Here is a 27,942-nt window from a genome sequence, read left to right on the forward strand (position 1 = left end):
CAAAAAGAACTCAGCTCAAAACCCAGCAAAACCATAAACCAAAATGCCAAGTTATTACTAGCTTTTATTTCATACATAGCATATAAACATGGGCAGATCCTTTCTTCACTATCTTGCCACCAATAAATAAAAACACAAGGCAATATTTTAATTTCAAAGTGATTCCAGCATTGCAGTTTGGACTTCCTTTCTCCTAAATAGAGCTTAACGAACATGAAAATCTGCCAAAAGAAGGGAGCTTCCATACAACTATGTAGAAAGTGTTCCTGTGCTCCTCTGCATCCATTCCCTAAATTGGCAACAATTAGTACAAGTAACAGGCTGAGAAATTTCTGGTTATGAAAGTGTTGCTAAACACCAGGAACTTGTGCCCAAGTTACCTGCTGCAATTCTGTTACATACACATGACACATGCAGACCTACAGGAAGTGAGATAGTTATCCAAAACACTGGAAAGCATGGGCTGGAAAAGATAACCCAATGCTGTGGGGTGTTATGTGTAGGGGAGTCCAAATCACAGGCAGATTTAGATATTAAAAAGACTGCAGGAGACTGCTCAGTTTCACCCATCATGTTCCAATCCAGACATAATAGTGGAAAATGAACCTGTGCCCAGGACATTTTTGTTCCAGTGTGACACAACTCATGCAGAACTGAAACCTCTCAGATGAGGTTTACAGTCTCCTTGTTGCCCTAACTGCACTGCTGGTGGCACCTGATCTGACTACTTCAGGACTACCCCTGGCATGTCTATACGAGCTAGCAGCTCCAGTTTTACTGTGGTGGAGATGGAGCCCAAATATTGATTTGTGAAAGTATGTGATCTTGCAGTAGGAATGCACAAACTTCCTGACTTGACACATCTTCTTTGGATTGTTTCATCTTTATTCAAAAGCAACCAGCGCAGGCAGCATTGGCACAGATTTCACACAAATCAGCTTCTTGGACAGCCAGGTCTGTTTGTTAGAGAGAAAAAAGAGGGTTTCAATAAGATGGCAAGAGAATTTCTTGGAGAGCAGAACCAAACATCAAGGGATTTGGAGACTCCTTTCCATTACTGTTTTACAAGTTTTAATGTTTCCTGAAGTTATTACTGGTATAAGTAAAATTAGTTCTTGCAAAAATCTGGCTTAAAGAATGAAATCAAACCTGAATTCATTGGGGAAACAATGGGAACATGAAAGAGCAAGAGAACAATAGGACATCTTGTGTGAGAATGCTGGGCATGTAGCTTGTATAATCACAACTTTCATTATATTGGTAGTGTTTCTTCCTACAATGTCCATTGTGTTGGACAATGCAACATAATGGTTATGCATAACAATGGTTATGCAACATAATAAAATAAAAAAGTAGACACTGTAGCAGACAGTTCACGAATCACTATGTGTGTCTTGGAGACAGACCATGCCAAAGACCTCATTTACATCTCACACCTCTTTTAGGCTACTTGGAAAAACACCTTCTTCTACACTGATTAAAGAGAGCAATTAGACCTGGTTACAACTTGTAGTTAGCTAGAACTGAGTGATATAACCCTGCTTTTCCTGTAAGCCAGAGGAGATCGTGGGCACTCTCACTTTAAGGCATGTAAGTTGGTGTGCAACTACTTGGAGGAAGCTTTTTCACGGCTACAGCACCCTGATCTGTAAAGGCTACAGCTAAACGCAACAATTGCAGGAATTTTCTCACAGGGGGCTCACAGCTAGTGTAGTCCAACCCTTGTAGGAGGGGTAGTAGAAAGGCAGCGTAGACTCTCTCAGCTGCTTTAGAAGTGACAGAACAGTAATTATGCTTCTTTGCCTGCTGCTATTTGAATGTTTAAGGTTGAAAAGTGTGATAAAAATGACAACTATGCAATATGAGCTACATACTCAGCCTCTCAAAAATCATAGATGCATCTTCTCTTTTGCACACAGATTGGAACTCCTCAGGGAGATCTTTTTCATCACATGGAGAATAGCTAGCCATTGAAACCACCATGCGAGGGTTAATGTGTCTGTTCTCATTCATAAGCTCCTTTAGCTTCTTTACCGACTCAAGGGAGAATTTCAAGTCTCCATCCTATGTAGACAGAACCAGAAAAAAAAAGGCATTAGGAAGTCAGTCCTTAGGGAAATCCATTCCATTCCACTTCAACCACGAGTTCTCCCCAAAACAGGGAAAAGACAGTGTTAAAACAAAGCCTAGATGAAATTGGTGCTGGTTGAAGGCAAAATGATCAGCTCTTCAAGGCAAAGACCTTTTGGAGCAGCAGTGAGATCTGGCTAGCTAGTCAGGGCTTTCGTTATGTGTCACGGTGGACGGAGACAGAATTACTGCATTTCTCTATTTTCACTCCCATGAGAGAGACCCATAAAATCTGGGGTCAAAAGATACAGGCTGGGAATCTTCAGCCTAGAAAGAGATCACTGGGCAATATGTGGTAGATATTTACAAAATCATGAGTTGAATGGGTGTAAATGGGAATTCATTTTGTTCACTCTTCTAATACACCAGTGGAGAACTTCAAGTGTTGGCTGTCATGTGGCAGGCTCTAACCACACAAAAGGAGATATTCCTTCACATTACATTGTTAAGAGCTGAAAAGCCTCACCCCAAGGTACTGTGACAAGTTTCCATGAACTTAAAACTTGTCCACACAATTAAAGGAACACAAGTTGCAGCATAAATATAACGCTTCTGACTCAAAGCTCATACCAAAAGCTTCAGGAGGCTGGGAGAGTATTCTGGGAAATATTACTCCATGCTGTAGATTGCTAGAACCTGTGCATCTGTTAATGGCCATTCCCTCAGTTTCCAGTGAATCCCACTGTTGAGGTCATAAACTTAAATTGCACATGTTGCAATTATTAAGCTAGGTGCATAAAGTCTGTGTATGTCTGCAGATAACCAGAGTCTGGCCTAGAAGAGAAATAAGCATTTTCAAATTGATCTTTAGCATGTGTTTTAACCTCATTTAATGATGAACATGTAGTCAGTAGGACAATCAAGTAACACCTACTCATTCAAAGAAATAAAGTGAAGTGACTCTGATACAGCATGAGACCAAATACTGCTGCTTGTTTCATAGTCTCATGAGTCCAATGTTGAATAGTGTGACATGGCAGGGGGGGGAGTTGGTTTTGGTTTGTGGGTTTTTTTTACAGAATCACAGAATTTTGGTGTTAAAGAATTAAAAAAACCCAACCAGATAAACTCTGGACATACATTTACTTAACAAAGTCAAACTCTTTTCTACTTGCAATCAATTTGTGATTTTACTTGGTTTAATTTATTAGTCATGGTTGCCTATGAAAAATTAACTTTTCCTGTATAAATGCAGTTCTGGATTCAGATATTTGTCACAGACCTCAAAAGCATAAAACAGAGAACTAAAAAAGGATGGATTTCCACAGGTGCAATTTCAGAGAAACCAGAAAGTAGGAATGAACCCCAAGACGTATAAGTTCTGGTGACAAAAAACAACAAAGGAACAACAAAAAAACCCCAACACCCTCCCACCTCAGATGAGAAAGATGTATTAGAGAGAGATCAATCTGAGCGGCATCTTCTCTCCAAGGTGAAAGTGCATACTGTGTTGCTGAACTAAGAGATTTTATCACAGAAATAGTGCAGGCCAGAACAATGCATCTCTGTAGTTTTTCTGGTTTTATTCCACACCTAGTAAACCATCTTCCTCCAATATCCATTATATTCATTCAAGATCTGTGATGGAAAGTGTTGAGATAGTGACACTCAGTCTTTTAAAACATGATACAAAGTCAAATGAACTTCACTTCTGCTTTGCAGAACATTTTGTTAAACTAACAACTTTGGGCATATTACAGGAGAGGGAAGGGAAGTGTCAGAAAGAATTTCAGAGAACAAGAGCATAAGCCATCTTTGTGCACTGAGTAATTAGTCAGACTTTAGGGACCTCAAGTAGTCCAAGTGAAAGGAGTGCAACACACATGCACAGTACACTGCACATATATTCAGGAAAATACAGATTTAATGATTAATGAGATAAGAATTCAAACTACAAAGAGGAGCTAAAACTCCAGAGCTGTACTTTCTACATTTTTACTCAACCTAGAAACAGCTATTCTCATTTAGTTAATTTTTTATGCCTCAAAGTGGAAAACTGAGATTTTTTTTTATTAAGTAGGAAGCTATCTGTTCCCCTGGAGGCTCTAAATGTTAAAGAATGGTTTGGAAGAAAGGAATAGCTTAAACCTGCGATCTCTGAATATCTATGACGTCCAAAGGAGAAAAAGAGGATATTTCAAGGCACAAAGATAGTACCTTATCCCTGGAAACCTACTGCACACATATAAAGAGAGTCAATAATTGTTTAAGAAATATTCATTCTCTTGGTACTCTGAGGAAGTTATTTACATTGCAATCAAACTGAAACATCCCAAACTGTTACTAAGGATGAGTGCAGACAGATCCAACACACTCCCAAGTACAGACAAGAGCACTGAAGTACCTTCTTAACTGCTTCCATGTTGCACGTAATATCAGTCATAGGTGCTGTGTATTTTGGAAAATTTGGTATAGCCTCCTCTAATAGCTTATCTGCCTATTACTATTTCATTGGATCTAGCTAAGAATTTCTTTCACCTTTTTTTTTTATATGTGATATGTGTGTAGGCTCCATCACATAAGCTTGTAGAGCATTTTCATAAAGAACTTCCTGCCTAGAAGCTGGTGAGAAAAGACTTCTTTTTTGTACATCATTCTATAAAGTTAGAGGTGTCCCCAGTTCTTCCAGCTTCACAACACATGCGGTTATGTGCAAAAAAACCCTCTGGAAATGCAATGCCTCAGTCAGCAAGGGATTTCAGAGCAGTGATATGGCTGGTGAAGTTAATTAAACTGCAGCAGCATGTTAGTAATAACTGAAGCATTTTACAGAAAGAAAAACTGAACCATAGGGAGATGAAGTTGGATACCAAGCCAGAGCAAAGCAAACATTCAGGTCTATTAGTTTAGGTCAAGATTCCTGTTGCAGCCACACTTCACATAATATCAGTACTTTGTTGAACTTGTAATACCAACAAATTAAAGAGCAGAAAACTCACCTGAACGTAGACTGCCTGAGAGCTGTGCACCAGTAAAAGGACTGCAAGGACTGCAAAGGAAAGAAAGCCTTTCATAGTGTCTGCAAAGTATAGCCTTTCCTAACCTGAATATATTTTATTTTCTCTGGCTTTGGTCTTTCTCTGTCTTTCTTTTGTGTCTCTCAGACTTTCTCTCTTCTTCTTAGCACTCAGACTGCCTAGCCGTCAGAGCTCTATGCTCCCAGTGCAAAGCTGGAGCTTTATAAAGACTTCACACAGCATTTGCTAGGTAATCCATTAATCTAAACTCTTTATTGACATATAATAAACCCTCAGTGTACTATCAGTTATCTACTCATTAGCAGAGTAGGCCAGTCACACCCAGGCAGATCCTGGGGTTTATGAGTCCCTCCCACATTGAGAAACTGGCCATGACACAGGCAGGCAAAACATTCCAGCCTACAATAAATAAATGGTGGAGACTGATCTAACACAACATCTGAAACTCAGTCTCCATATGGCAAATGTACTCAGGTTTCTGGCCACTTCCTGCAGAGCAGTGAGAAAGAAAGAGATTTGGAAGGAGACAGATAGAAAAAAAAATTGATCTCTTGCACTGATTGCTGGCCAGTCAGTTCCCTCTTCTGGGGACTCCAGGTACTAAGACGGTAACAATGGACCAAGGCAGATAAACACAGGCTGTGCCTGCATACAACCAGATATGCCTTTTGCAGCACCTAATTAAAATGCACACATTAAAAGGCACAGGGATTGTCATTAAGGGTAAAGGCTACCATGAATCAAATCTATTTCTCTGTGACTTTCAGTCTTATCCAGAAACATGGTAATGTCACACAGATGGAGAAGCATCAATATGCCTCACTCAGCTCAGTTCTGCCCATCAAGCTCAGGTCCTTTAATCTGTAAATGATTTCTGGCATATTGTGTCTTTGGAGTAACAACAGACATCATGCCAAACAATCTTCCTGATACCAGCAGAACAGAGGAAGGCAACAGTCAGCCACTAAGAAACTTTCTCAAATCTCAGCAATGTTTTATGCTGGCAAAGGCTGTAATTCTTACTGTATTCCAATCTATTGCTAAGATTACAGTGACAACCACCATGCTGCTTGGTATAAAATTCCAGAAACTAAAGCTGCCTGGAGTTCCCAGGCAGTGGACTTGTAGGGAGAGAATGGGACTTCTCTGGTTCAGTATACTCAAAAAATTTCAGCAAAGCTGAAGCCACCCCTTAGCTGACAGTGCTGACTGCTTACCGATAGACTTTGCTTCTTTACTCTCCACCAGTCCAGTCTACTCCTCATCCACGAAATTTGAACCCCTTGAAGCATCTTTATTACTAGAAAATGAGCTTGCTTTCTCTGCTGTTATGCTTTCTCTGCTTTCTGTGCTCCCATGGCCAACAGCCAACACACTTGCAACTCCAGAAAAACTCATGCCTGTGCCTTTAATTACTCTAACATTGCTCAAGGGTATAACAGCAGAGGGTATAGCAACAATCTTCTCCTAGAAACTTTGCAGAGGTGTTGTCACAAGACATGCCTAGAATCCAATTAGGTGAAGCTGAGGGTAAGAAAGCAATTAAATGTAAGGAATAAAAAGGTATACTGAGAGGCATGAAAAAGGTGATTGAAACCCTACCTCCCATTACATACTTGGTTCCCAAAACTACTGGGTCAGGACACCTGTCGGAGCATGGACTTCCACTTTTCATCAGTGTCATGCTTGACATGCTGATGGCATGCCATAGTGGAAAATCCCAGTGCTTCTGATCTGACTGCATTTCTGACAGTAGAGAGGTACACACTCTCTTCTCCACCTTCTTTTAAAAAACCTTCAGAGAGAATTATCGCTAGCTCATACTTTTTTTTTACTACTTTATGTAAGAGTTACGTGAAGCTCTGATGCCAGTTTTGATCCATTACTTTACCCCCCTCATTTCTGTCTTGTTTAGGCAATATTAACATACCAGTCAACTTAAACCCTTGAGAGGCACTGTTGCACTTTACTGCCTGGATTCATCCAGTCCACCTATAAGTTTTGAAACCCCAACATTTTTCCAAGTACCTGGAAAAAAAGGACTCCCTGTCAAAACTCAGATCATATGTCTCCCCTGTTTGGTATTGCATTTCTAATTAATGGGAATCACTTATGCTATAGAGGAAATGGGGTCTTTGCTCAGAATAGTTGTCAAATGCCTTCAGTGGCGTCTTAAGAGGGCTCTGAAGTGGCATCCCCCCAGGCATGGCCAGGGATGATGGGAGCACATATCTAAGCAGATAGGATCTTTAAGAAATAGAGAGGCACCTAACACATTTAGTCACCTCCAGGAATGACTTTTCTGAGGCTGTGCCTTTGAATTAAAAGGTCTACAGCCAGCACAAATCCGCAACTAAGCCTCTAAATGCTTTTTGTGCTCAATCTGTAGCCACCCTGAGTTTATCCATGAGAAGCGTGAGAGCTGAAGAGAAAGAGCTACAAGAAGGTTTTTGATACCAGGTGAATCTTTAAGTATGCTGAAAAGACAAACAGTGTGTCTGCATCTTTGTTTTTACTGGAGACCCCCAAATTGGACACAGCACTCCAGACGCGGCCTCACCAGCGCTGATAGAGGGGAGGGATCACCTCCCACAACATCCTGGCCAAGCTCTTCCTAATGCAGCCCTTGGCCTTCCCTGCCACAAGGGCTCATGTTCAACTTGAGCCCACCAAGACCAAGCTGCTGTAAAGCTACTGGTCAGCCCCCAGCTTCTACTGCTGTATGGGGCTATTCCTCACCAGGAGCAGGACTTTGCATTTCCTTTCGTTGAAGAGGACAAGACTTCTGGCAGCCCATTTCTGCAGCCTGGGCACTCCTGCGGCGGCGGCACATTCCTCCCTTTCCCAGGCAGCAGCACCTGGGAAGGACTGTCTGTTCCTGACAGCTGGGTGGCAGAAGAGCACCAGGGTCCTGAGGCCGTGCCCCTGAGTCAGACCTGCCTTCCAGCCCCAGGTAGATGTCCACAGGCAGAACAGGGTCAGACAGGGACAGGGGTGGGTTCCTCTGGGGTTTGGCCTCTCCTCTCCCAGGTCTCGGTCCCCAGCTGATGGGTCTGGGCTTGCAGGGCAGGGGGTTTCTCAGAGACTGCAGAAAGCCTCCAAGACGAGACCTGGTGCACAGGAATTCTCTGCCCTTCTCTCTGTACGTCCAGTTGAACACTTTTTGGTTTCTCCTTCAGCTTTGTGAAGAATATGGAGCTCTGAGACCCCAATAAAAAGCACAAGGACATCCTGGCAATGCTGTAATCCTCCCTGAGATGCCAAATAAAGACACCAAAGGGCTGCTCCCAGCTTCAGTCCCCAACCTGTACCTGGCAGGACATTCATTGGCAGGTCTTTGGAAAGGATGGGCTGTTAAAGATCCCGTGCACTGGCTCATCCTCGTTCAAAAGCAACCTGCATGCATGGTGCCATCCATCCCCAGCACCCCTCAGAGTGAATGGGCACACACAGCTCAGCCCAGTCTTGCCTAAAGTGGGAGCAGAGCAGCTCGGAGAGGAGGAGACACAAGCATGCAAGAAGGGAGAGGAGGGGAAGGCGGTGCCCAGCAAGGTGGACGGAGGGCATCTGAGCACCCAGGGGTAAGAATCAAGGCTGCCTTGGCTTGCCCAGAGGGGAAAGAGAAGCTCAGCACATGCCTGCAGGGGTACAGGGGATAGAGGATTGGAGCCAGAGGGCAGTGGAGGAGAGCTGTGCAGCGGGCAATGGAAACAGAGAAGGGGTGAGCGTGCTGGGAGGGAAAGACAGGAGATCTGTGCTGTGGCCATAGGAAATGGAAGGCATGTGAGCATCCTGGGAGGGAGTAGAGGCTATCCCAGCACCTCCAGGAGGGAGTGGAGGAGATCTAAGCATGTCTGGAGAGAAAAAAAGGGACTCTGAACTTCCACAGAGGAGAAGGCAGGAGACCTGGAAGCTGTGGATGGGACGGAAGGGGACGTGCACAGAATCACAGACTGCTTGAGGTTGGAACGGATCTCTAGAGGTCATCCTGTCCAAGCCCCCAACTCAAGCAGAGCCACCCAGAGCTGGTTTCCCAGGACCATGTCCAGATGGCATCTGAGTATCTCCAAAGATGGAGACTCCAAAACCTCCCTTGGCAGCCTGTTCCAGTTTGTCCCAGCTGCAAGGTGGTGGTCTTGGTGCGCAGACAGGTAGAGAGGTCAATACCTGGTTGGGTGTTGGGCTCAGACGTGGTGGTTAATGGGTCCTATCTGCCCAGAGGCTGGTGGCCTGGGTCTCCCAGGGCCTGCCCTGGGGCCTGTCCTTTTTAACATCTCTGTTGGTGACCAGGGGAGGTGACAAAGCACCCACCATGTGCCTCTGCTCCCAAGGAGACCCCAGCTCTGCCCCTCTGCACAGACTTGTTCCCCTTTTGCAGATCATTGAAAATGTCCCCAGGTGAGCAGGTTTCCTGGCCAGGCTGGGGTCACTTCAAGGTCCTGTTCACTCCACAGAAAAGGCCACAAAACCTATTTAACCACATAGAACCCCAGTCTGCTTGAAACTGAGACTTGAAGCTTCTTGAAACTAAGACAGTGAGTAGCAGGTACATGTTAATACAAGCAGCCCTGGCGTTTCCTGTGGCAAGCATTTGGATGCTGGTCCAGTTCCTCTCTGTCACCCTAGACATCATTTCTGGCAGCGGAATCCCAAGAGCTGCAGATGCCCCCCTGGGCTCATGTGGATGTGGAGCCACCAGCAGTCCCTGACAGCAAGAAATTTGCCTGCCGCCTGTCAGTATACTTGGATACAAAACCTGTGTGTGGGGAAACAGGCAGAAGCTGTTTGTCATGACAAATACCTATTTAGGAAGGGATGAACTACAACAAGCCACCTGCCTGAAGAGATGCTACAAACCAAATGCACGGAGCCAGTGCAACATGAGTTTATCCTGAGTTTTTATGGTGCACAGCAGGCTCTGCTGTGGAATTACATTTCAGCAGTAGCACTGAATGAGGCCCTGGCCTCACTTCATGGTACAATACTTTTCAGAGACAGGAGCTTAGACCTAGGCTCACTTCTCCCTTTGAGAATTTCTCTACAAGACTGAAAAATAATTATCCACGTAATTTCTTATTAACTTTCTAAAGGGTATTCCTGAACCCTTCCTGGTGTGCCCTGGATTATTATCTATTCTTTACAGGACAGGCTTCAGAGAAGATCACTGTCCTATTTTGACAGTCGCTCCAGGAGTACAGGTATGAGGTATGGATTTATTTGCCCACACATATCTTTCGAGGTTTCAAGGTACCCCGTGTGTCCCCCTAAGTCTGGCAGATAAGACACAGACCTGTGGGACACTCACAGCCTTCTCAAAAGGCCCCAGGAATCCAGGCAGGAGATCTGGGGAGTCTCATGTGGCCGTAGAGAGCTTGGTTTGGGCTGCTATGTCAAGCATCACTGCCTAAAGAAGTCTTATTGCCTAAGCCTGCAAAATTATGCAAGATGAGCCCTGGAAAAAAATTAATGGTTCTAATCCCTACCTGGAGCAGATCAATAATGTTCAGTTCTCTTTAGCATAAAGAGGTTGCTTCATAAAAAGCTGACACTGTGAATCGGCTTTATTAGTCCCACTTCACAATAAGTGGCTAAAAATGGAGGGATGAAGCCACGTACCCAGAGTAGCACTGGAGGGTCATGGCTGGCTGGGGCAAACATCTGACTTCCTAAGCTGATGTTGCTGCCTTAGCGACTGAAAATGTCTTCTAACTGTAATTTTCTCATAGTGTATAGTATTAAAAAAAATCATCATGAAGTTTCCCACAGTTTAAATGTATCTCTTAAACACAGATACACTTTTTATGTAGTAGTTTGCTCCTTTGCAGGATTTGCAGCAGATCAGGTGCAGCATGTAACTATGGGAGCCACTGAAATAAAAATTCACCATAAACAAAAGCAGAACCTGTCAGCCCCTTTTCAGCCCTTGACCAAAGAAGAAAAACAAGGAGTAACTCCATGAGGAAGCCTCCGCTCCTCCCTGGAGCTCAGTCTCACCCGACCTCTGGTCCCCATTCCACTGCACCAGAGGCCACAGTACCCCCAGGAGGGTGCCCCCCACACCCCAACCCTTGAGCCCCATAACGCTCCTGCAGTACGGCAATGCCATTGCTAGTAGCAGGCCATGGGCTGTGCACTGAGTTTGCAAGGCCTCCAAGCTGGAGCTGCTCAGGCTTGCTCTGCTAGGACAAGTCCTTGCCAACCTGTAGCAGGGCTTTCACTGGGTTTAGCTGCCACAGTGCTTTCTGTGCTGACCAGGTGGCCATAGCTCATTCCTCCACCTTGTGCTTCTCTGGAAGGCAGAGAGGTAGCTCTTCAAAGAGTTTTCCTTCTCAGGAAATCAAAAATGCCCCAAAATAAAACCAGCTGAAATTACTTACATGGAAGCTCACTGACGACAGGTGTAGGTTTGATGGCACTGCTGGAGTGGGATAGGACCTCCTCAAGGTACATTTCCACTGTACACATCATGCAGAAGCCTTGCTCCAAGCCTGAAGAGGGAAGGAAGCAAGCAAGCAAGTAAGCCTCTCAGTCAAGCAAAACATACACAGCTATGGGCAACCTCCAAGAAAAAAAACACCTTGAAGTTACAGGTACAATCTCCACTCTCCACTCACCATCCTCTTCTCCTCAGGTGCCAATAGCCCAACAACCCTGTGGCACTGCACAACATTGCATAGAAGAAGTATATCCAGAATGTCCATAGTAAAACAGACAGTCTGTATCAAAACTGAACAATGTACCAGATGAGAAAGCACCCAGGTGCCCTTGTCAGAATGAACGCTTAGCGATAGGGCAAGTGGCTTCCAGGCTTATTTCATCCAAGAATTCGATTCAAAGCCAAAGAACACCAACTCAAGGGTTTCAAAAACAAGGAATAACTTTCTTCTCCACACAATTCTAGGTTTTAATACAATCAATCCCACAGAAATTTCTGATCGAGTTCATATACGGCTAGCTCACTTGGCTTTCTAGGGGTTGGTTAGGGCATTATGGAAACTAGCTGGGAAGCAACTCTGAGAATCTCTGATGCCCCCATCCTCCAATTTAATTGTCTTTCCAGCAGCAGGAAATCCAAATGCCAAATACTCATTAAAGGCATTACTTTCAAATGCACTTCAGCATTCACAGGAAACAAGAAATTTTCTTCCCTGCAAGTTTGACCATGGTGCATGAAATCAAACACCACAGGCTCCCTACGCTATGCTGAGCCTGTTTATCAAGGCAATTTTCAAAGCCAGCTTCTACAGGAAAAAGAGGAAAATTAAGAGCTGTCTTCCCAGAGTCACTGCTGGTTTCTCATCCCTCAGAGCTGCCCAACAGATTTAAAAGAACATGTGGAAAGGACTCACAGGACTGGCTGTGCTCATGAGAGAGCAGGTAGTTGGCCAGCAGGAGTGTGCACATCCAGCACTGCAGGATGACATTGAGAAAGCATGTTGTATAGGCCCGCTCCAACATTGTGTCTGTTGCCAGGCCATGCAAATCTTCTCCAGAGGAAGTAAGACCCTTTGTGGCAAAGCCATTCCCTCACTAATGCCTGCAAGGAAATCAGATGCTAAAGGATATCCTAGTCCTGTGACTGAAAAATGGCTATTTTCAAAGTAGTCTTTTGCACAGGAACACCCAGAAGAACCAGCTCTCATCTATAACCCACATACACAGTAGACAGCCTTAGCACTGCCAAAGGAAGGTGAGGGCTGCCCAAATGTTTCAGTCCTGACCACTTCTGTGTGGGAGCCATAGCTGGTGGGTGCCCATGTTGGACCTGGGCTCTGGCTAGGGTTAGCTGAGGATGTGGGTGAAGGTTAGGTGGTAGAGCAAGTGCAAAGCCCCAGTGCTCATGGGGTGTGAAGGCATTGCCAAGGGACGGTGAGGGCTGCCCAAAACTTTAAGTCCTGGCCTCTTTTGCATGGGCCCCCTAACTGGTGGGGTCTGTTTTGCACTTGGGCTCTGGCTACAGGGAGGGTCTAGGGAAGGATGAGGTTAAGGTGCAGGGTGCAGTGCAGAGCCCAAGTACTTGTGGGGCTGCAAAGGGGCTGCCAAGGAAAGGTGAGGGCTGCCCAAACCTTTCAGTCCTGGCTACTTTTTCATGGGAGCCCTACCTCGTGGCATACACTTTGGACCTGGGTCTGGCTAGGGTGAGGGTCAGGGGTAGGGTGAAGGTTGGGTGCAGGATGCAGTGCAGAGCCCATGTGCTTGTAGAGCTGTGAAGGGGCTGCCAGGGGAAGGTGAGGGCTGCCCAAACCAAAAGTCCTGGCCACTTTTGCGTGGGAGCCCTAGCAGCATGGAGGAAGCCTTTCTGTGTTCTATTGCATCAGTGCAGTGGGGAAGCCTTTGAAGCACACAAGGAGGGGAGATGTGGGCGCCTCCTCGACCCCTCAGTTTTCTCCTTCTCCCTCCACAGCTCTGTGGGATCAGAGGAGACCTGTCCCTTCCGCATCTTCTACATCACAACACTCAAGCCCTAGGCTGGGGGTCTGCTAGGTATGGCGGCACACTCTGCACTCCTGGAGCTCCTGTCAAGCTCAAGCTCAAGCATTGCAGGGCTCCAGGTCACTCTAACATCTCTTCCTCAGCCTCCTTCTGGGTCTGACGATCCTTCTTGGGCACAGGGTATTCGTCTCCATGCACCATAGGGCTCCGCGTCCTGCTGATGTCTCTTCCTCAGCCTCCTTTGGAGTCTGAGCATCCGTCAGGGATGCTCCCAGAGCCCAGCTGATCTGGGGCGCAACAGAAGCTTCCCTGCAGCTCTCGCTAACTGCCAGCATAACCCTTGCAGTCGCAGAGCCTGCAGGGAAGGATGCCCGCCTGCTGCCCCATGACGCTTCCCCGCACCCAGAACAGACTCCCAGCATGGCCCCACTGGCACTCCCCAGGAAGGGGCATGTGAATGTCACAGAGCTTTGCTTCCCTGACAGCAAAACCAACACTGACCTCTGGCCCATATTAGTGGGTTCTGGATGTCAGGTCCACCATCAGGCCCAGTTCTTCCTTCTGCTCTTGGATTTTCTTCATGAGGTCACGAGGCAAACAGCTTTCCTCCAGAAGGTTCTGATCGCAGCTATGAGAGGAAATAATGTTGAACAGCAGGCATTAAACACAGGCGCCCTACGACAGGTTGATGGAGGGAGCAAGTCCTGCAGCAAGTGCTGCAGAACCTCCCAAAGATGATCCCTTCAAAGAGAAAGATGCAGGCAATGAGCAAAGACAGACACACAAGTTACACAGAGCCAAACCAGAACGTGCTCAGGCCCTCACTACTTTGGGACTGTTCGGCTGAGGGTTGCCAGGACTGACCAAAGACTTTCTATCAGGCCAAAACTCTGCAGCGTGACAAACACACCCAGAAACTGAAGTTCTTGTTTGGTGAAGGCTTTATCACAGGCCTTCGCCTCAAATGGAGGTGAAGAAACAGCACTGCTCCCCATCACAAGCTCTGCAACCCCACGGACATGACCCACAGTGTTTGTTTTAGGCACAACTGCTGTGCTCAAACCGCTCCAGAGCAGAGCTCGCCCCCAGGACACAGCAGCAGGACCTCCAGGGACAGCCAGGCAGGCAGCTCACACACCAGCGGTGCCGCCATACTGACTCCTCACAGCCTCCACTCCCGAAACTCAGCTCTGGCACCGTGTTCATCGGGCTATACAGCCTCTGAGCACCTCACAGCGCTGGCAAGGGCTGCCTGCAGTATCCCTCCTGCCCTAACAGATCTGGCCCAGACAGACCTCCTTGTATCCAGGGTGCCCAGGTGGTGCTGCTGGCACCCAGAAAGCTGCCAACAACCCCCAGAAGCCATTCCTCCTCACCCCCAGGGTGTGCACACCACTGCAATCCCGTCCCACACTCTGGTCAAACAGCAGCAACTGTGCTGTGCTCTTCTCTCACCACTTATCAAAAATAAACACCAAAATGAACTGCTGACACCTTTTTTCACAATTTTTGAATGAACTTGCTCATTGATTCTTGGCAAAGTGATGCATTCCTGCAGCCGGTCCACCTGAAGCCGGTTCCCCTGTATTCAGCACTTTTCCCTGTATTCGGCACTGGTGAGGCCACACCTCGAGTACTATGTTCAGTTTTGGGCCCCTCACTACAGGAAAGACATTGAGGTGTTGGAGCATGTCCAGAGAAGGGCAACCAAGCTGGTGAGGGGCCTGGAGCACAAGTCTTATGAGGAGTGGCTGAGGGAACTGGGGTTGTTTAGTCTGGAGAAGAGGAGGCTGAGGGGAGACCTTATCACTCTCTACAACTACCTGAAAGGAGGTTGTAGTGAGGTGGGTGCTGGTTTCTTCTGTCAGATGGCTGGAGATAGGACAAGAGGAAATGGCCTCAAGTTGCGCCAGGGAAGGTTTAGGTTGGATATTAGGAAAAATTTCTTTACTGAAAGGGTTGTCAGGTATTGGAACAGGCTGCCCAGGGAAGTGGTTGAGTCACCATCCCTGGAGGTATTCAAAAAGCACGTAGACAAGGCACTTCAGAACATGGTTTAGTGGGCATGGTTGATGGTTGGACTTGATGATCTTGAAGGTCTTTTCCAACCTAAATGATTCTATGATTCTAAACCCCACAGCACAGCGGACTTAAACCACCATCTCTACCCCATTGTGGTACTGACATCCCCTCTACTGGCATCCCCACCTCAGGCTGGTACTGGTGTCCTGTCACGGTCCACTCGGTGGACTCGTGATGTTCGTTTGCTACGATCTCGAAAGTGCAAAATTAAGGTGACCAACACCAAAGGGGATAGCAGTAATCACACAGTAAAACTTTATTGTATTGCCTGTGAAGAGGCACGCGATAGTTAGAGATGGGTGAAAGAAAGGAGAAAAGTAAAGTTAAGTTTAGAGAGGAGAAAGAGAGGTTATAGCTACCACCACTGATCTCAAGACGTCCTAACGGTCCCGGGTCCAGCTAATGCTGCGTCATCAATCGTCGTGGTCCTTGGTGGGGAAGCTTCAAATTCCCATTGTTCAGAAGTCATCTTTTATGTTTAGTAACACATCTTGCTCCACCTCTGCCTCAGGAGTCTCCACCCTTCTCAGAATACAATTATCATATCTCCACCCTTCTCGAGCAAGGCTATCACGCAGGCACAGGGTCAGTGTCCGAGGCGTGGTAAGTCTTGGAGGTGGGTAGCCTTCGACCAGGAGGTGTGTTTTGGTATTATAATGAAGCAAAGTTCGTCTAAAGTTCATGATTTCTTCATCGATGTTATGGCAACAGTTGCAATCCATCCTTTTTGACAGTAGCTATGCAGTTATCTCTAACGGCTCTAGCCAGGTACCTTCCAGGAGCCTTGTACCGCACATTCTGTCCTTGGGATTGGCCGCTGCGCTCCAAACAGGCCATTGTCAGGTAACGTACTGTTCATGTTCCTGATGACAATGTTGAGACAATGCTGATTTTCTGACCGACTCTTACATGTCCCCACAAGCATCACCTCCACCCCATGCTGCTACCATCACCCCCAGTACCCCATCCCACTATAAGCAACCCCCACAAGTGCCTCCTGGGGACCCCCACAAAGGGATAGCCCATGGGCTCTGTTATGAAAATCTCATTCCCTAACTATTGCACCAATTACTCTTTATAGTAGAAATTGTATGAACTTTCTTAAGATAGATAGATAGACAGATAGATAGACAGATAGATAGATAGATACAATTTACATTGTATACGGCGTAGTCATGGTTAAGTCAGCATGACTAAAGGACCCCAGATCATTGCAAGGAGGACAGCCCCCACTCTGAAGAAGAAAGGATACCCCTGGACTACCGAGATAATGCCAGCATCCCCGCCCCTTCAACATCTCTGTGAAACCCTCCCATTATCTTGCATCAGAGATAAGGAACTGCAGCAAGACCGACCTGTTGCAAACTACAAGGGCATTGCCAGGGCATGCAGAGATGCAGTTAGAAAAGCAAAAGCTCAGCTCAAATTGAAATTGGCCAGAGATGTCAAAAACTACAAGAAAGGGTTCTTCAGGTACAGAACCAACAAGCAGAAACAGAAGGAAAATACTGGCCCGCTGTTAAACAGGAGAGGTGAATTAGTCACCAACAACGCTGAAAAGGCAGAGGTTCTCAACACTTTCTTCACCTCTGTCTTTACCAGCACTGTTGGGCCCCAGGCCTTGGGAACAAAAATCCAAGTTGATGCAAACACAGAATCACCATCAGTGAAGGAAGAGCTGGTATGTGAACCATTACAGGAGGTTGACCCCTACAGATCCATGGGCCCTGACAATATCCACCCGAGAGTGTTAAGAGAGCTGGCTGGCATCATTGTGAGGCTCCTCTCTGTAATCTTTGAGGAGTCACGGAGATTGGGAGACGTCCCAGAAGACTGGAAGAAGGCTTAAAGGAGGATCCAGGAAATTATAGGCCCATCAGTCTTACTTCACTCCTTGGGAAAGTTATGGATCGAATCCTCCTGGGGACTATCACAACTCAAATGAAGCATGTGATGATATCGATAAAGATTAACTTAGTTCTTTTTACCCTAACAATACTTTGGCGTTGTAAACCAGGATATTGCTGTCTGAGAACAAAACCCCAAATTGAATGATAGTCTGCTTTGTTAAAAGTCTGTGAAGGACCAAATTTAAGTGAAACGAGAGGAAAGGTAATTCTGGCAGGGGGAGATCACAACCACTGACTCAAGGACCACCCACTCAAGAAACCCACTGACCCAAAAGGTTAAGGAAGTAAAGGCCTCAATAATCATAGCGGGCATGCATAGTTATTTACGATAGGCAAAGAACTTTAACCAATCATTTAATAGAATAACAATTAATATGTACTAGCTGACTACATTTTCTGTATAAATAACTGTCAGTTTGTACCAAGGGTGTGCTGGTTTGTGCCATGCACACATATCTGCACATTTACATAATAAAAGAAAACACCTCAACAATGTGTGTAAATTGGGTGATGCACACTGGCTAACGGACCCAAGTTTTTGGGACAAAAGTGATTGGGAAAAGCCAGCATGGATTCATCAAGGGCAAATTGTGCTTGACAAAACTGATCGCCTTCTATGACAAAATAACCTGCTCAGTTGATGTGGGCCAAGCGGTGGATATCGTCTACCTGGATTTCTCCAAGGCTTTTGATGCAGTTTCCTACAGCCTCCTCCTAGAAAAACTGATGTGTTATGGTCTAGACAAGAGGTCTGTGCAGTGGGTATGGAACTGGCTGATAGGCCACACCCAGAAGGTGGTGGTAAATAGCTCCTTTTCAAATTGGCAACCTGTCACAAGTGGAGTCCCCCAGGGATCAATATTGGGCCCAACTCTGTTTATTATCTTCATTAGTGATCTGGATGATGGGATCAAGTGTACCCTGATGAAGTTTGCCAATGACACCAAACTAAGTGGGGAAGTAGACACTTTGGAAGGGAGAGCCACCCTGCAGGAAGACCTGGATAGGCTGGAAGAGTGGGCTAACAAGAACCTTATGAAGTTCATCAACAACAACAAATGTAAGGTCTTGCACCTGGGAAAACATAACCCATGAGTGCAGCACAGGCTGGGATCTACCCGGCTGGGGAGCAGCTCTGTGGAAAGTGACCTGGGGGTCCTGGTGGACCACAAGCTCAATATGAGTGAACAGTGTGCTGCTATGGCAAAAAAAAAGCCAACAGGATGCTGGGTTGCATCAACAAGGGCATCACCAGCAGAGATAAAGAAGTCATTATCCCACTCTACTCAGCACTTGTCAGGCCACACCTGGAATACTGTGTTCAGTTTGGTCCCCGCTATACAAAAAAGATGTGGACAGGCTGGAAAGGGTCCAGAGAAGGGCCACAAGGATGATCAAAGGACTGGGAAGCCTGCCATATGAGGAAAGGCTGAGAGAACTGAGTTTGTTTAGCCTTGAGAAAAGAAGGCTTAGGGGAGACCTTATTGCCATGTTTCAGTATTTAAAGGGTGGCTACAGAGAAGTTGGAGACTCCCTTTTTACAAGGGGTCACATGGCCACAGATTAGAGTTGCTTTCCAAAACAGCAGTGTGCGTGCATGTGTGTGTGTGTGTGTCTGTGTGTCTGTGTGTGTCTGTGTCTGTGTGTTAAGTAGCAACTGGTCAAATCACGTTGGACCTGAACGCTTGAAAGGTATAAGAACCATGTGTAAGACCGCATTCACGGTGCCCCAGTTTGATGGGACAGCTCATGCACATGAATGCAATAATTCCTCTTGTAATGCTACACTTTACATCCCAGCCTCTCTTCTCGGTTGGCACAGACCAGCTGCCAAATTTTTGTGACAGCTCCCCATCATGGCTGCATGGTACCGGTACCAGCATTGGTTCCACCACAGTTGGGAGCAGCAGTTGCCCCCCCAGGGCAGAGAGGGGGAGGACAAAAACAATGCAATCCCCCCTCTCCCCCTCAGCCCCACTCCCAACACTGGCGCAGGATGGGGCAGCACACACATGGCGGCACTGCAAGGCTACTGGTGCTGGCCCCATCCCTTCCCCTTGGACATGAAATTCACCTCCCCTAAAAAATCAAGCTTGGGATGGGAAACCATCACAGGGCTGAGAAATCATCATTGGGATGGGAAACCATGGTGGGGACAGAAAACCATTACTGAGGTCAGGAAATCATCATGGGGATGGAAAATCATTGAGATAGGGAGTTGTGGTACAAAAAATCAAACCATTGCAAGGCTGGCTGAAGCAGGTGCTGGCAGAATGATCGCCAGAACATTGTTTTCCCCCAAAAAACCCAACATTGACCAACTGCCATGGCAGGTACAGCAGCAGGCTTCCGCTCCTCCTGGTGCTCCTGCCCTCCAGGTAACCCCCCAACCAGCTCTGCCCACCAATATCTCACCCCATCACCCCTCTTTGCTTCCCTCAAGAGAGAGGTTCCCTCTCCGGCTGCTGATGGCATCAGAAGTGCCCGGCGTGACCTTCACTGCCCCAGCCATGCCACCACAAGTCACTGCCTGGGTGCTGTCCCCTGTCCTGGGGCTACCAGTGTCCTATGAGCCTGCCTGTGCCCACACCGTTACCTACCAGCTGGCCCAGGCCACCGTCTGGCAGGGAGTGCCAGGGCCCCTGGGGGCCACAGGGCAGCTGGTATAACTCCCCTGCGAGGTGCTGCTTCCCCCCATGGCTGCTCCCTGTTCCCCTGCCGACAGCTGGGGACAGCAGGTGGTGATGGGGATGCTGCTGCCCCACCAGCAGATGGGGCTGGGGCCATGGGCTGTGGTCCATGGGGAGCCCCTGTACCCCATGGCTCAGCACTGGGTGCAGGGCCTCCCTGTGCTCCACACCCTGCCCAGCAGCACCAAGAAGCCATTGGAGGCCTCTGACAATGACATGGTGGTCATTGAGGACAGCATCCCTGACGCCAGCCCCCATTGGCCTGCCCCAGCTCTGCCAACTCAGCGGTGTTGCGTTAAAGGTTAAAGAAGTTTGGCAGAAAATAAACCACCTTGCATTCCAGCTTATCCTCAGATGTCAAAGGGGCTGGGGGCGGCTAGGTTTAACTTCTGAGTGATGTCCAATTCAACGCTATAAGTCTGGTCGCATTCAATACGCTGAACTATCACAATGACGGATGCACTTAATAGAGTACTGAACTCTCAACTTAGCCGTGTTCAACGCACAAGAATTACCGGACTTAGGGAGTTTAGTTGCATTAATGAACTACCACGACTAGATTGATGAGCAGCGTAGTTTATTAAAGCAACAGTACAGGTTCTTTTGGATTGCCGGTGATAAATACACTGTCTGCAAAGCACGTGCAAATAATAATACAGTCGACTACAAGCACGCTAAATTATGGGAAAACTCTATACAGGGAAGCACTCGGTACAACCAAGGGCTCGAATCTTACCCAGCAGGCGTTCCTATGGGGGGGAAGAGAGGTTCAGCCTGTCGACTGATCCCAGAAGTCAGCGATGTCCTCCTGACTTGTCTATGATGGTGTCTTCCCTAACACTCCTCCTTTCTTAAGCCCTTTTATATTTTCTTATTTTTTAGGTGGAGCTTGAGTGACTCTAGTCATACATACCTTTACTTTGATTGGTATAAAGTTCTCTCGCTTTACTTTTAAAGGTGTACACTAGAGAAAATTCAGAGCACATGCTCAGTGAGGGGTGGTTGCACCTTGGAGGTGGGTAGTTTTTGAGATGGAGGTGTGTTTTGGTATTATAATGAGATTATAATAAGCAAAGTTCACCCAGAGAACATGATGTAGCGTGTCACTACTCCAGAACTGGGCACTTATGATATAAATCAGAAGTAAGGCCATAGAGTTGAGAGAACCCCCACTGTTTCACCTCCTTGCTTCAGTGGATTCAATGCAGGGACCTTCCATTCTTGTTCCAGTAGTTCCAGTTCCCGATCCCTGCAGTGATATCACAGAGCCTGGCTGCGGTGTCACCACTCCGCTCCACCCTCCGTGTTGTTTCTCTTAGAGTCAGCATACCAAGCTCCCCTGGTGCTGCTAATACCTAAGGTTGCAGGTTATGTTGCTTAGGGCATTATTATGGAACAGATTTCTTGTATATCCACTGCATTCCACCCTGGAGGTTTACCTTCCCTTAAGCAGGGGGACATATCAATAAGTCACCTCCAGCAATCATTCCACAGGCGGAACCAAGACAAAGTCCAAAGGTGAGTTTTAGGGGGTGGCAGAGCCCACTGGCAGGCCTCTCATGCCCAGGAAAGCTTGCATCACCCCACTGTTGGGCTGGTTTTGATTGCTTTTTCAGCAGGGGTGACCATCCCAGCAGCCCTGGAGAAGCCCCTGGATCTGCCTGAGCTGGGGACAGATGCTTCTGCCAATGCCTTTGGCAGCAGACAACCTGAGGTTTCATGACTACCAGTCATTCACCATGGACATCACCGACACGCTCGCCTGGCTCAACACCATGAATGGCAAGGACACCATCCGCGATGTCCCCAACATTCCCAACGGCCCCTACTTGACCACCCTCCTCAACAAGCTCCATGACCTCTCAGAGTACGTGGCTCCCCAAGGAGCAAGCGGCAGCAGTGGGGCTGGGGAACAGCAAGGACACTGTCCCCAGTGTCTCCAATGTCCCTGACTTGACAACCTACCTCAAAAAGTTTCCTGACCTCTTGGAGTACAGAGCAGAGAGTGGCTGCCCCATGGAGCAAGTGGAGGCAATGATGCTGGGGGACAGCAAGGACACCGCCCCTGATGACCCCAACAGCTCCAGCTTGACCGCCTTCCTCAACAAGCTCTCCGAGTACATGGCAGAGGGCAGCTGCCCCAAGGAGCGAGCATCGGTGGCAAGGTTGGGGGACAGCGAGGACACCATCCCCGATGTCCTCGACATCTCCGACAGCCTCACCAGCACTGCCTTCCTCAATCAGCCCTCTGACTCCTCAGAGTACAGGGCGGAAGGCAACTGCCCCGAGCACCAAGTGGCAGTGGTGATGCTGGGTGACAGCAACCCTTTCTTGGGTGTGGTGACGTCCCCCTTGCTGGACCCCAAGGGAAGCAGGGCAGGGTGGCAGTGGTCCTCCCCACCTGGCTGCCAGTGAGTCCTGTGGAGACTTCTGTGGAAAGTCCCATGGAAAGTCCCTTGAAGGGTTGTCCAAAGGGTGTCCTGAAGGGTCCGCCAGTGAGTCCTGTGGAGACTTCTGTGGAAAGTCCCATGGAAAGTCCCTTGAAGGGTTGTCCAAAGGGTGTCCTGAAGGGTCCTCCAGAGAGTCCCTGAAGGGTCCTCTGGAGAGTCCTCTGCTGACCCCCACAGCTGCCCCAAGGCATCATCCGCCCCGCATGGCCCAGCTGGTGGAGGAGGCGCTGCAGAGGCAGCCACACGTGGTTTTGACCCACTTGCCGCTGCTGCCGGGTGTCATCTCCTGCCAGGTGGTGCCCAGATCAGGAGAGGTGGGCGGCAAGCAGGCCAAGTGCTCCACGCCAACCAGGACCCCCAAGACGCAAGAGACCTCCCCACGGGACAACATCCCACCCAAGAAGAGGAAGAAGATGGTGGTGTGCTGGGTGGTAAAACACTCAAAAACCCTGTGGGAGAGGAAGCCAGACACGGATGGTGTGGCAGGCAGCAGCAGGCAGCAAGCAGGCAGCAGCAAGCAGAGGGTATCCAACGGCAAAAACGTCCCCAGCAAGCAAGACAGAACCCTGAGGGATGCCAGGGCACAAAGGGCACCACGCCCCGCAACTGCTGTTGATAGGTTAATAGAGAAGGTGTGGAAGCATGGATCCCTGCGACATGCGACCTGCACCCACCCACTGCAGTCCCAGCCCTCTCCCATATCTCTGTTTCTTTCTTAATTCATTAAAGGTTTGATGTTCATTTCACAGAGCCTCTGCCTGCAGTCATTCATGCAATAGGAGGTGGGGGATTAATGCAGCCCCTGCTGCATGCATAGATCTGACCTGCCACCTCTTCACCCCAGTATATGAGGAACCCCCCATGATTCCAGATGGACACATTTAATCAGAATCTGAATTCCCGGACTTGGGGCAAACAAACTAGAAAGAGCTCTTAAAAATCTATCTGATACCATGGAAGCCACAGGCAATTGCACAGTAGATGCCACTTCAGCCTTGCAACAGGAAAATTCTTCTTTAGCTTTGAGAGCAGGACAAAATCGTCTAGTACTTGATATGCTTACCCTGCAGCAAGGAGGCATCTGTGCATTGATTCATACCACCTGTTGCACCAATGTTAACAAATCTGGACAAATTGAACATGACGTCCGTGCCATTTACAAACATTTACAAACATTACACCAAATCACAGTATCTCCTGGTGGATTTTCACTTTCTGACCTGTTTAGTTAGATACCATCCTTAAATTTGCAAAAAAAAATTAACAAAGTCTTATTATTGTAATATTCTTTATCCCATTAATAAGTTTTGTTTCGATTGTGATTAAGCTTTGCTTTGCCACATATCGTAGAACCAAACAATTGAACACACTGATAGCAATTAATCTCGCTTTTGCCCCCTGCTTGGGAAATCCTCCTCCTCCAACGTCTCTCCATTCATGCCCAACCATTTCGCATGTGTAGAGGCAAGAGAGGCTCACACCCTCACTCTGCAGGGCTGTTAGCCCAACCACTGGATCATGCCATTACCCATGCCACAAGGGGTGGAGTGTGGTGAGATGCTCCTGACCCTGAGTACAGCATGGGACGGTGGAAAGCACTTACATGGCGAGCTTGCACTGCTTACACAGCTGCACGGACCCACTCGCACACAGACACCTATGACCAACCGCATATAACTACTTGCGGATCACAAACCCTTTTGAGACACGTCCAGCTTTGTATGTAAACTATGTGTCTACCTCAACTTGTCAGTCATACAACTGAACAGAGAAGGCGCAGTCCCATAAATAAGGTCCCCCGACGCTAACTCAGGGTAGCTCTCATTGGCTGGTCCAGGGGTGCTGCCCAGCAAAGGAGACGTCGACCTGTCGTGTTCTCTGTCACGATGTAAGGACAATTTCCCTGACTGTTGCTCATCAGCGGGTAAGATTAATCGTTAACAGTGTCGTACCTTGCCTACATGGCAAGTGAGGTTTCCCCTTCTCTCTTTTGCTCATGGTTAGATTGCTTGCACTCCACTCAGGCTTAATGATATTGATTGTCAATTTATATTATTATAACAAGGTTGATCAGACTTGGTCCGTAGACCTTTGCCGCTTTATCGTCCGATACCAAAAGAACCCTTGTTGTGTGACAGGCATCCACCTCTGATGGAAGTTTTAAGCAATAGCCTGTGTTTAGCAAAGAAAGCTGGCAAGAGAAGCACCAGGATGTACGCAAAGAGAAAGCCCGACAGAAGTTTCCTCTGCCAATCTAAAAATTAAAGGGAAAAAAAGACTCAAAAACCAGAGTGGCCTTTTCCATCACCCTGATATAAAGCAGAGCAAGCAGCTTTGATTTTAACACCGCTGAAGCAATCCTAATAAGCCTCCTTCAGAACACTGCTTTGGGGTTCAGGAGAGTCAGGTAGACCAGATTAAATGCTCAGAGCTACCAATACAGAACAGGGAAATGAAGAGGCTATTTTGAAGTAATATTTGTAGAAGGAAAAAAAGAGTTCAGCTTTTTCATGAATATAACAACTGTGATGTTCACCTCAGAAAAAGATGGGAATGAGGGAAAATAACCTGCCTAGGTTGAAGGTAGAGCGTGACCAGGGATTACTCCATCCAGAGAGGGCAGGAAAGACATCCCACAATTAGGGTGAATTTTACTTCTGAAGAAACAGCATCAACACCCTGGCAGCATAAAGGCTACAGAAGACTACTGAGAAGACTGCAGTCCCAGGCTTTTTGCAGGACCATTATCCTGCAAGGGGCTTTGCCTTGGCAAAGCAACAGCAAACCAAACATTGCTACTCGAACTACAACGTCACGATCCCAAGGGGCTCAAGTCTGTAAGACTTGGATAGACTTAGCTGAGAAAATAATTGGTCCAAATGAAATGCACCTCCAGGAGACGGAGTTCCATGGTCCAAGCACAGCACTATGCTATAAGATTTACTGACTGAACCTCTACTTTTCTACACAAATGCTAGTGATCTCCATAAAAAGAAAGCTGGTTTAGCCAGTTCTCCTCCAAAGCCCTTACATTGGTAAACCCAAACAGCAGGACCCTTCTATAGATAGCCACAGCAAGCAGAAAGGCAATCATTTGTTAAATCCATCTGGAAAGCCATTCCAGCAGAAAACAGAATCCTTACCAGACTGTTGGCAAAACTTCCCGCATCTCTGGGCTGGGGGCACGTCAGCAACGTATCCGCATCTCTGACGTTTGGGGTCCACAACAGAGATGGTTTCCGTTCTGTCATATCCTCTTAGCTCAAACTGTTGGCAGGAGCTGGCTCATCCTGGGACTTAGTACCACTCAGGCACGTGACCTGCAGTCCAGAAGTACCCCTGAAAACACCCTTACAGCCTGCATTAACACAACAGTCGGGCACTTGAGATGTAAACACTGCCAAGCCATTGTTATTTGCATCATATACAAAAGACCCAATTTAGCAAATTGGGCCTTACTTCTACTGAAACCTTCCTTACAGACAGCTCACTTTCTGTGTTTGCAAACTGTAGTAAAGACCTGTTCTAGTGCAAATGCTCAAACCCTGCCTACAGCAAAGAAGCCGTTTAGGCAAGCGCAAGTTTTCCTCACTGCTGCCTTGCTTCCCAGAAAACAATCAATACCACAAGCTCCCTATGAAGACTGCATAAAAAAGCTAATTGCAAGTGCCTTTACTTGCTACTATTTTTGTCAGGCAGCATTCTAGGAAGAAACTAGATTTTCCTGCTTGCTTTGCTACAGCTTCATTACCTTTAAAGATGATACTTCTCACCTTTGCTACTCCAATACAGCCTCACAGCCCAGCAAAATCATACTACAGGTAGGAAACCTTCACCATACAAATATGGGCACACTACAGGAACACGTTACTCAAGAACAGGCTCTTTCAACCACTCTTCCTTTTGCTTACCAAAGTTCAGAGAGTGTTAGAAAACAACAGCAAAAAAGTAGGGTTCTCTCTCATGTTTTACAGAGCCCATTATATCAGCCAATCAGCATTAAGTCCAACTCCAGCCTGAACCCCAGAATAAAAAACACTGTCTTAAAAATTCCCAGAAAAAAAGAAGGGCTTTGAAGTGGCAAAACCAGAAAATGTTCATAAAAGCCCATCATGCAAGTACACATCCCTGATCACAGACCAACTGCACCGTTACCTGAGTAAGTGATGTTCTCCACTAACTGGCAGCCACTGACATCTGGAAAATAGCTCAGGGTCTCTTGTTGATTAGTGCCAAGCACATAGGTTGGAATTGGAGCTGAGGAAGAAAACCATACGCAGTCAGTGTGGTTTCATTCAAGTCCATTACAATAAGTCCACTTCACGTTTCTGAGGAACCACAGCAGGTCCCACCCATCCCTGCAGACCCCAACACCACTCCTGTGCAGCCTCCCTAGGAGCAATAAGCACAGACAAGAAACCTTCCTTCAAAATAAGGCCCACGACCCTGCTGTTTCAACAAGATGCACCGAGCACCAGCTGAGAACAACCTCTGGTTTAACTACACCTAGCTGTGCCATCTACATAAGGAGATGAGCTCGCAAATGATCCCTAGTGCTAAAGACACAGATCTTCCGGGAGGCAATGCTAGGTAAATACCAGAGCAGAAGGACACCTGGTCATTCAGGTTAAGCTGATGGGGAGAAGGACTAGAAAGAGAAAAATATGATGAAGGAAAAGACTGAGTAGCTGAGAAAGAAAGGTGTAGGGAAAAGGCCAGAGAGATGGAGAAATCAAGAAAAATAGGGACAAGGAGACTTGCAAAGATATGGAGGAAGAAGAAGTAGGGTTGGGGAGCAGCACAGAGGGATAGAGAAGTGGGGGGGGAGGGGAAGAAGAAGAAAGGAGGGATAGAGAAAGATGGGGACAGGGAACGGGACATACAGACAGAGAGAGAAAAAGAAGGACAGTGAATAGGACACAGAGGATTAAGAAACAGAGGGTCAAATCCAGACAAGGAGACCAAGAGGAAAAATAAAAGCAACAGACTGGAGGACAGACATGGAAGAAGAGGAAAGAAAGGCCGAGAAGCAGGACAGAATAACAGGAACGGAAAAAAGGCAGAGCCAGCTGGACAGGGGGGCACACCCGCAGTGCTGTGTCTCCGAGACGCAGGTGCTCCCGGGACGTGGGGAGCAGGCATGGCTGCAGCCCCGCAGGAGCCCGCACGGAGCGGGCAGGGCACGGCAGGGCACAGCACGGCACGGAACCGCGGCTGGAGCAAAGACTGCGTTCCCTGCCGTGCCCGAGACAACATGGCCGCCCGGCAG

General features: G+C 47.3%; 1 protein-coding gene across 6 annotated transcripts; it reads right to left on the bottom strand.

The window, feature by feature from the left end:
• On the bottom strand, nucleotides 1-27,942 carry LOC115343213 (guanylin-like). 6 transcript variants are annotated; one of them, XM_030018892.2, is made up of 8 exons: nucleotides 27,761-27,942; nucleotides 26,829-26,930; nucleotides 14,043-14,169; nucleotides 12,458-12,645; nucleotides 11,486-11,596; nucleotides 5,070-5,119; nucleotides 1,875-2,064; nucleotides 1-956 (listed from the first exon to the last, which is right to left on the bottom strand). In XM_030018892.2, the coding sequence occupies exons 4-8, from the start codon at nucleotides 12,564-12,566 to the stop codon at nucleotides 889-891; spliced, it is 528 nt and encodes a 175-aa protein (XP_029874752.1). In that variant the 5' UTR covers nucleotides 12,567-12,645; nucleotides 14,043-14,169; nucleotides 26,829-26,930; nucleotides 27,761-27,942; the 3' UTR covers nucleotides 1-888. The 6 variants fall into 6 exon arrangements, 4 of the variants coding, with proteins under 4 accessions (XP_029874752.1, XP_029874753.1, XP_040980567.1 ...); XM_030018893.2 differs by lacking the exons at nucleotides 26,829-26,930; nucleotides 27,761-27,942 and adding an exon at nucleotides 25,817-26,688; XM_041124633.1 differs by lacking the exons at nucleotides 12,458-12,645; nucleotides 27,761-27,942 and having other exon boundaries at nucleotides 26,829-27,474.

Source organism: Aquila chrysaetos, chromosome 6 (assembly GCF_900496995.4).
Source record: "Aquila chrysaetos chrysaetos chromosome 6, bAquChr1.4, whole genome shotgun sequence".
In the NCBI taxonomy this organism is placed as follows: domain Eukaryota; kingdom Metazoa; phylum Chordata; class Aves; order Accipitriformes; family Accipitridae; genus Aquila; species Aquila chrysaetos.

Coding starts and splice junctions, on each gene's coding strand:
- LOC115343213 (XM_030018892.2), bottom strand. CDS start 12,566: ATGTTGGAGCGGGCCTATACAACATGCTTTCTCAATGTCATCCTGCAG. Junction 5,120..11,485: donor TGTCGTCAGTGAGCTTCCAT/GTAAGTAATTTC, acceptor TTTCCTTTGCAG/TCCTTGCAGTCCTTTTACTG. Junction 2,065..5,069: donor CTCAGGCAGTCTACGTTCAG/GTGAGTTTTCTG, acceptor CTGTCTACATAG/GATGGAGACTTGAAATTCTC.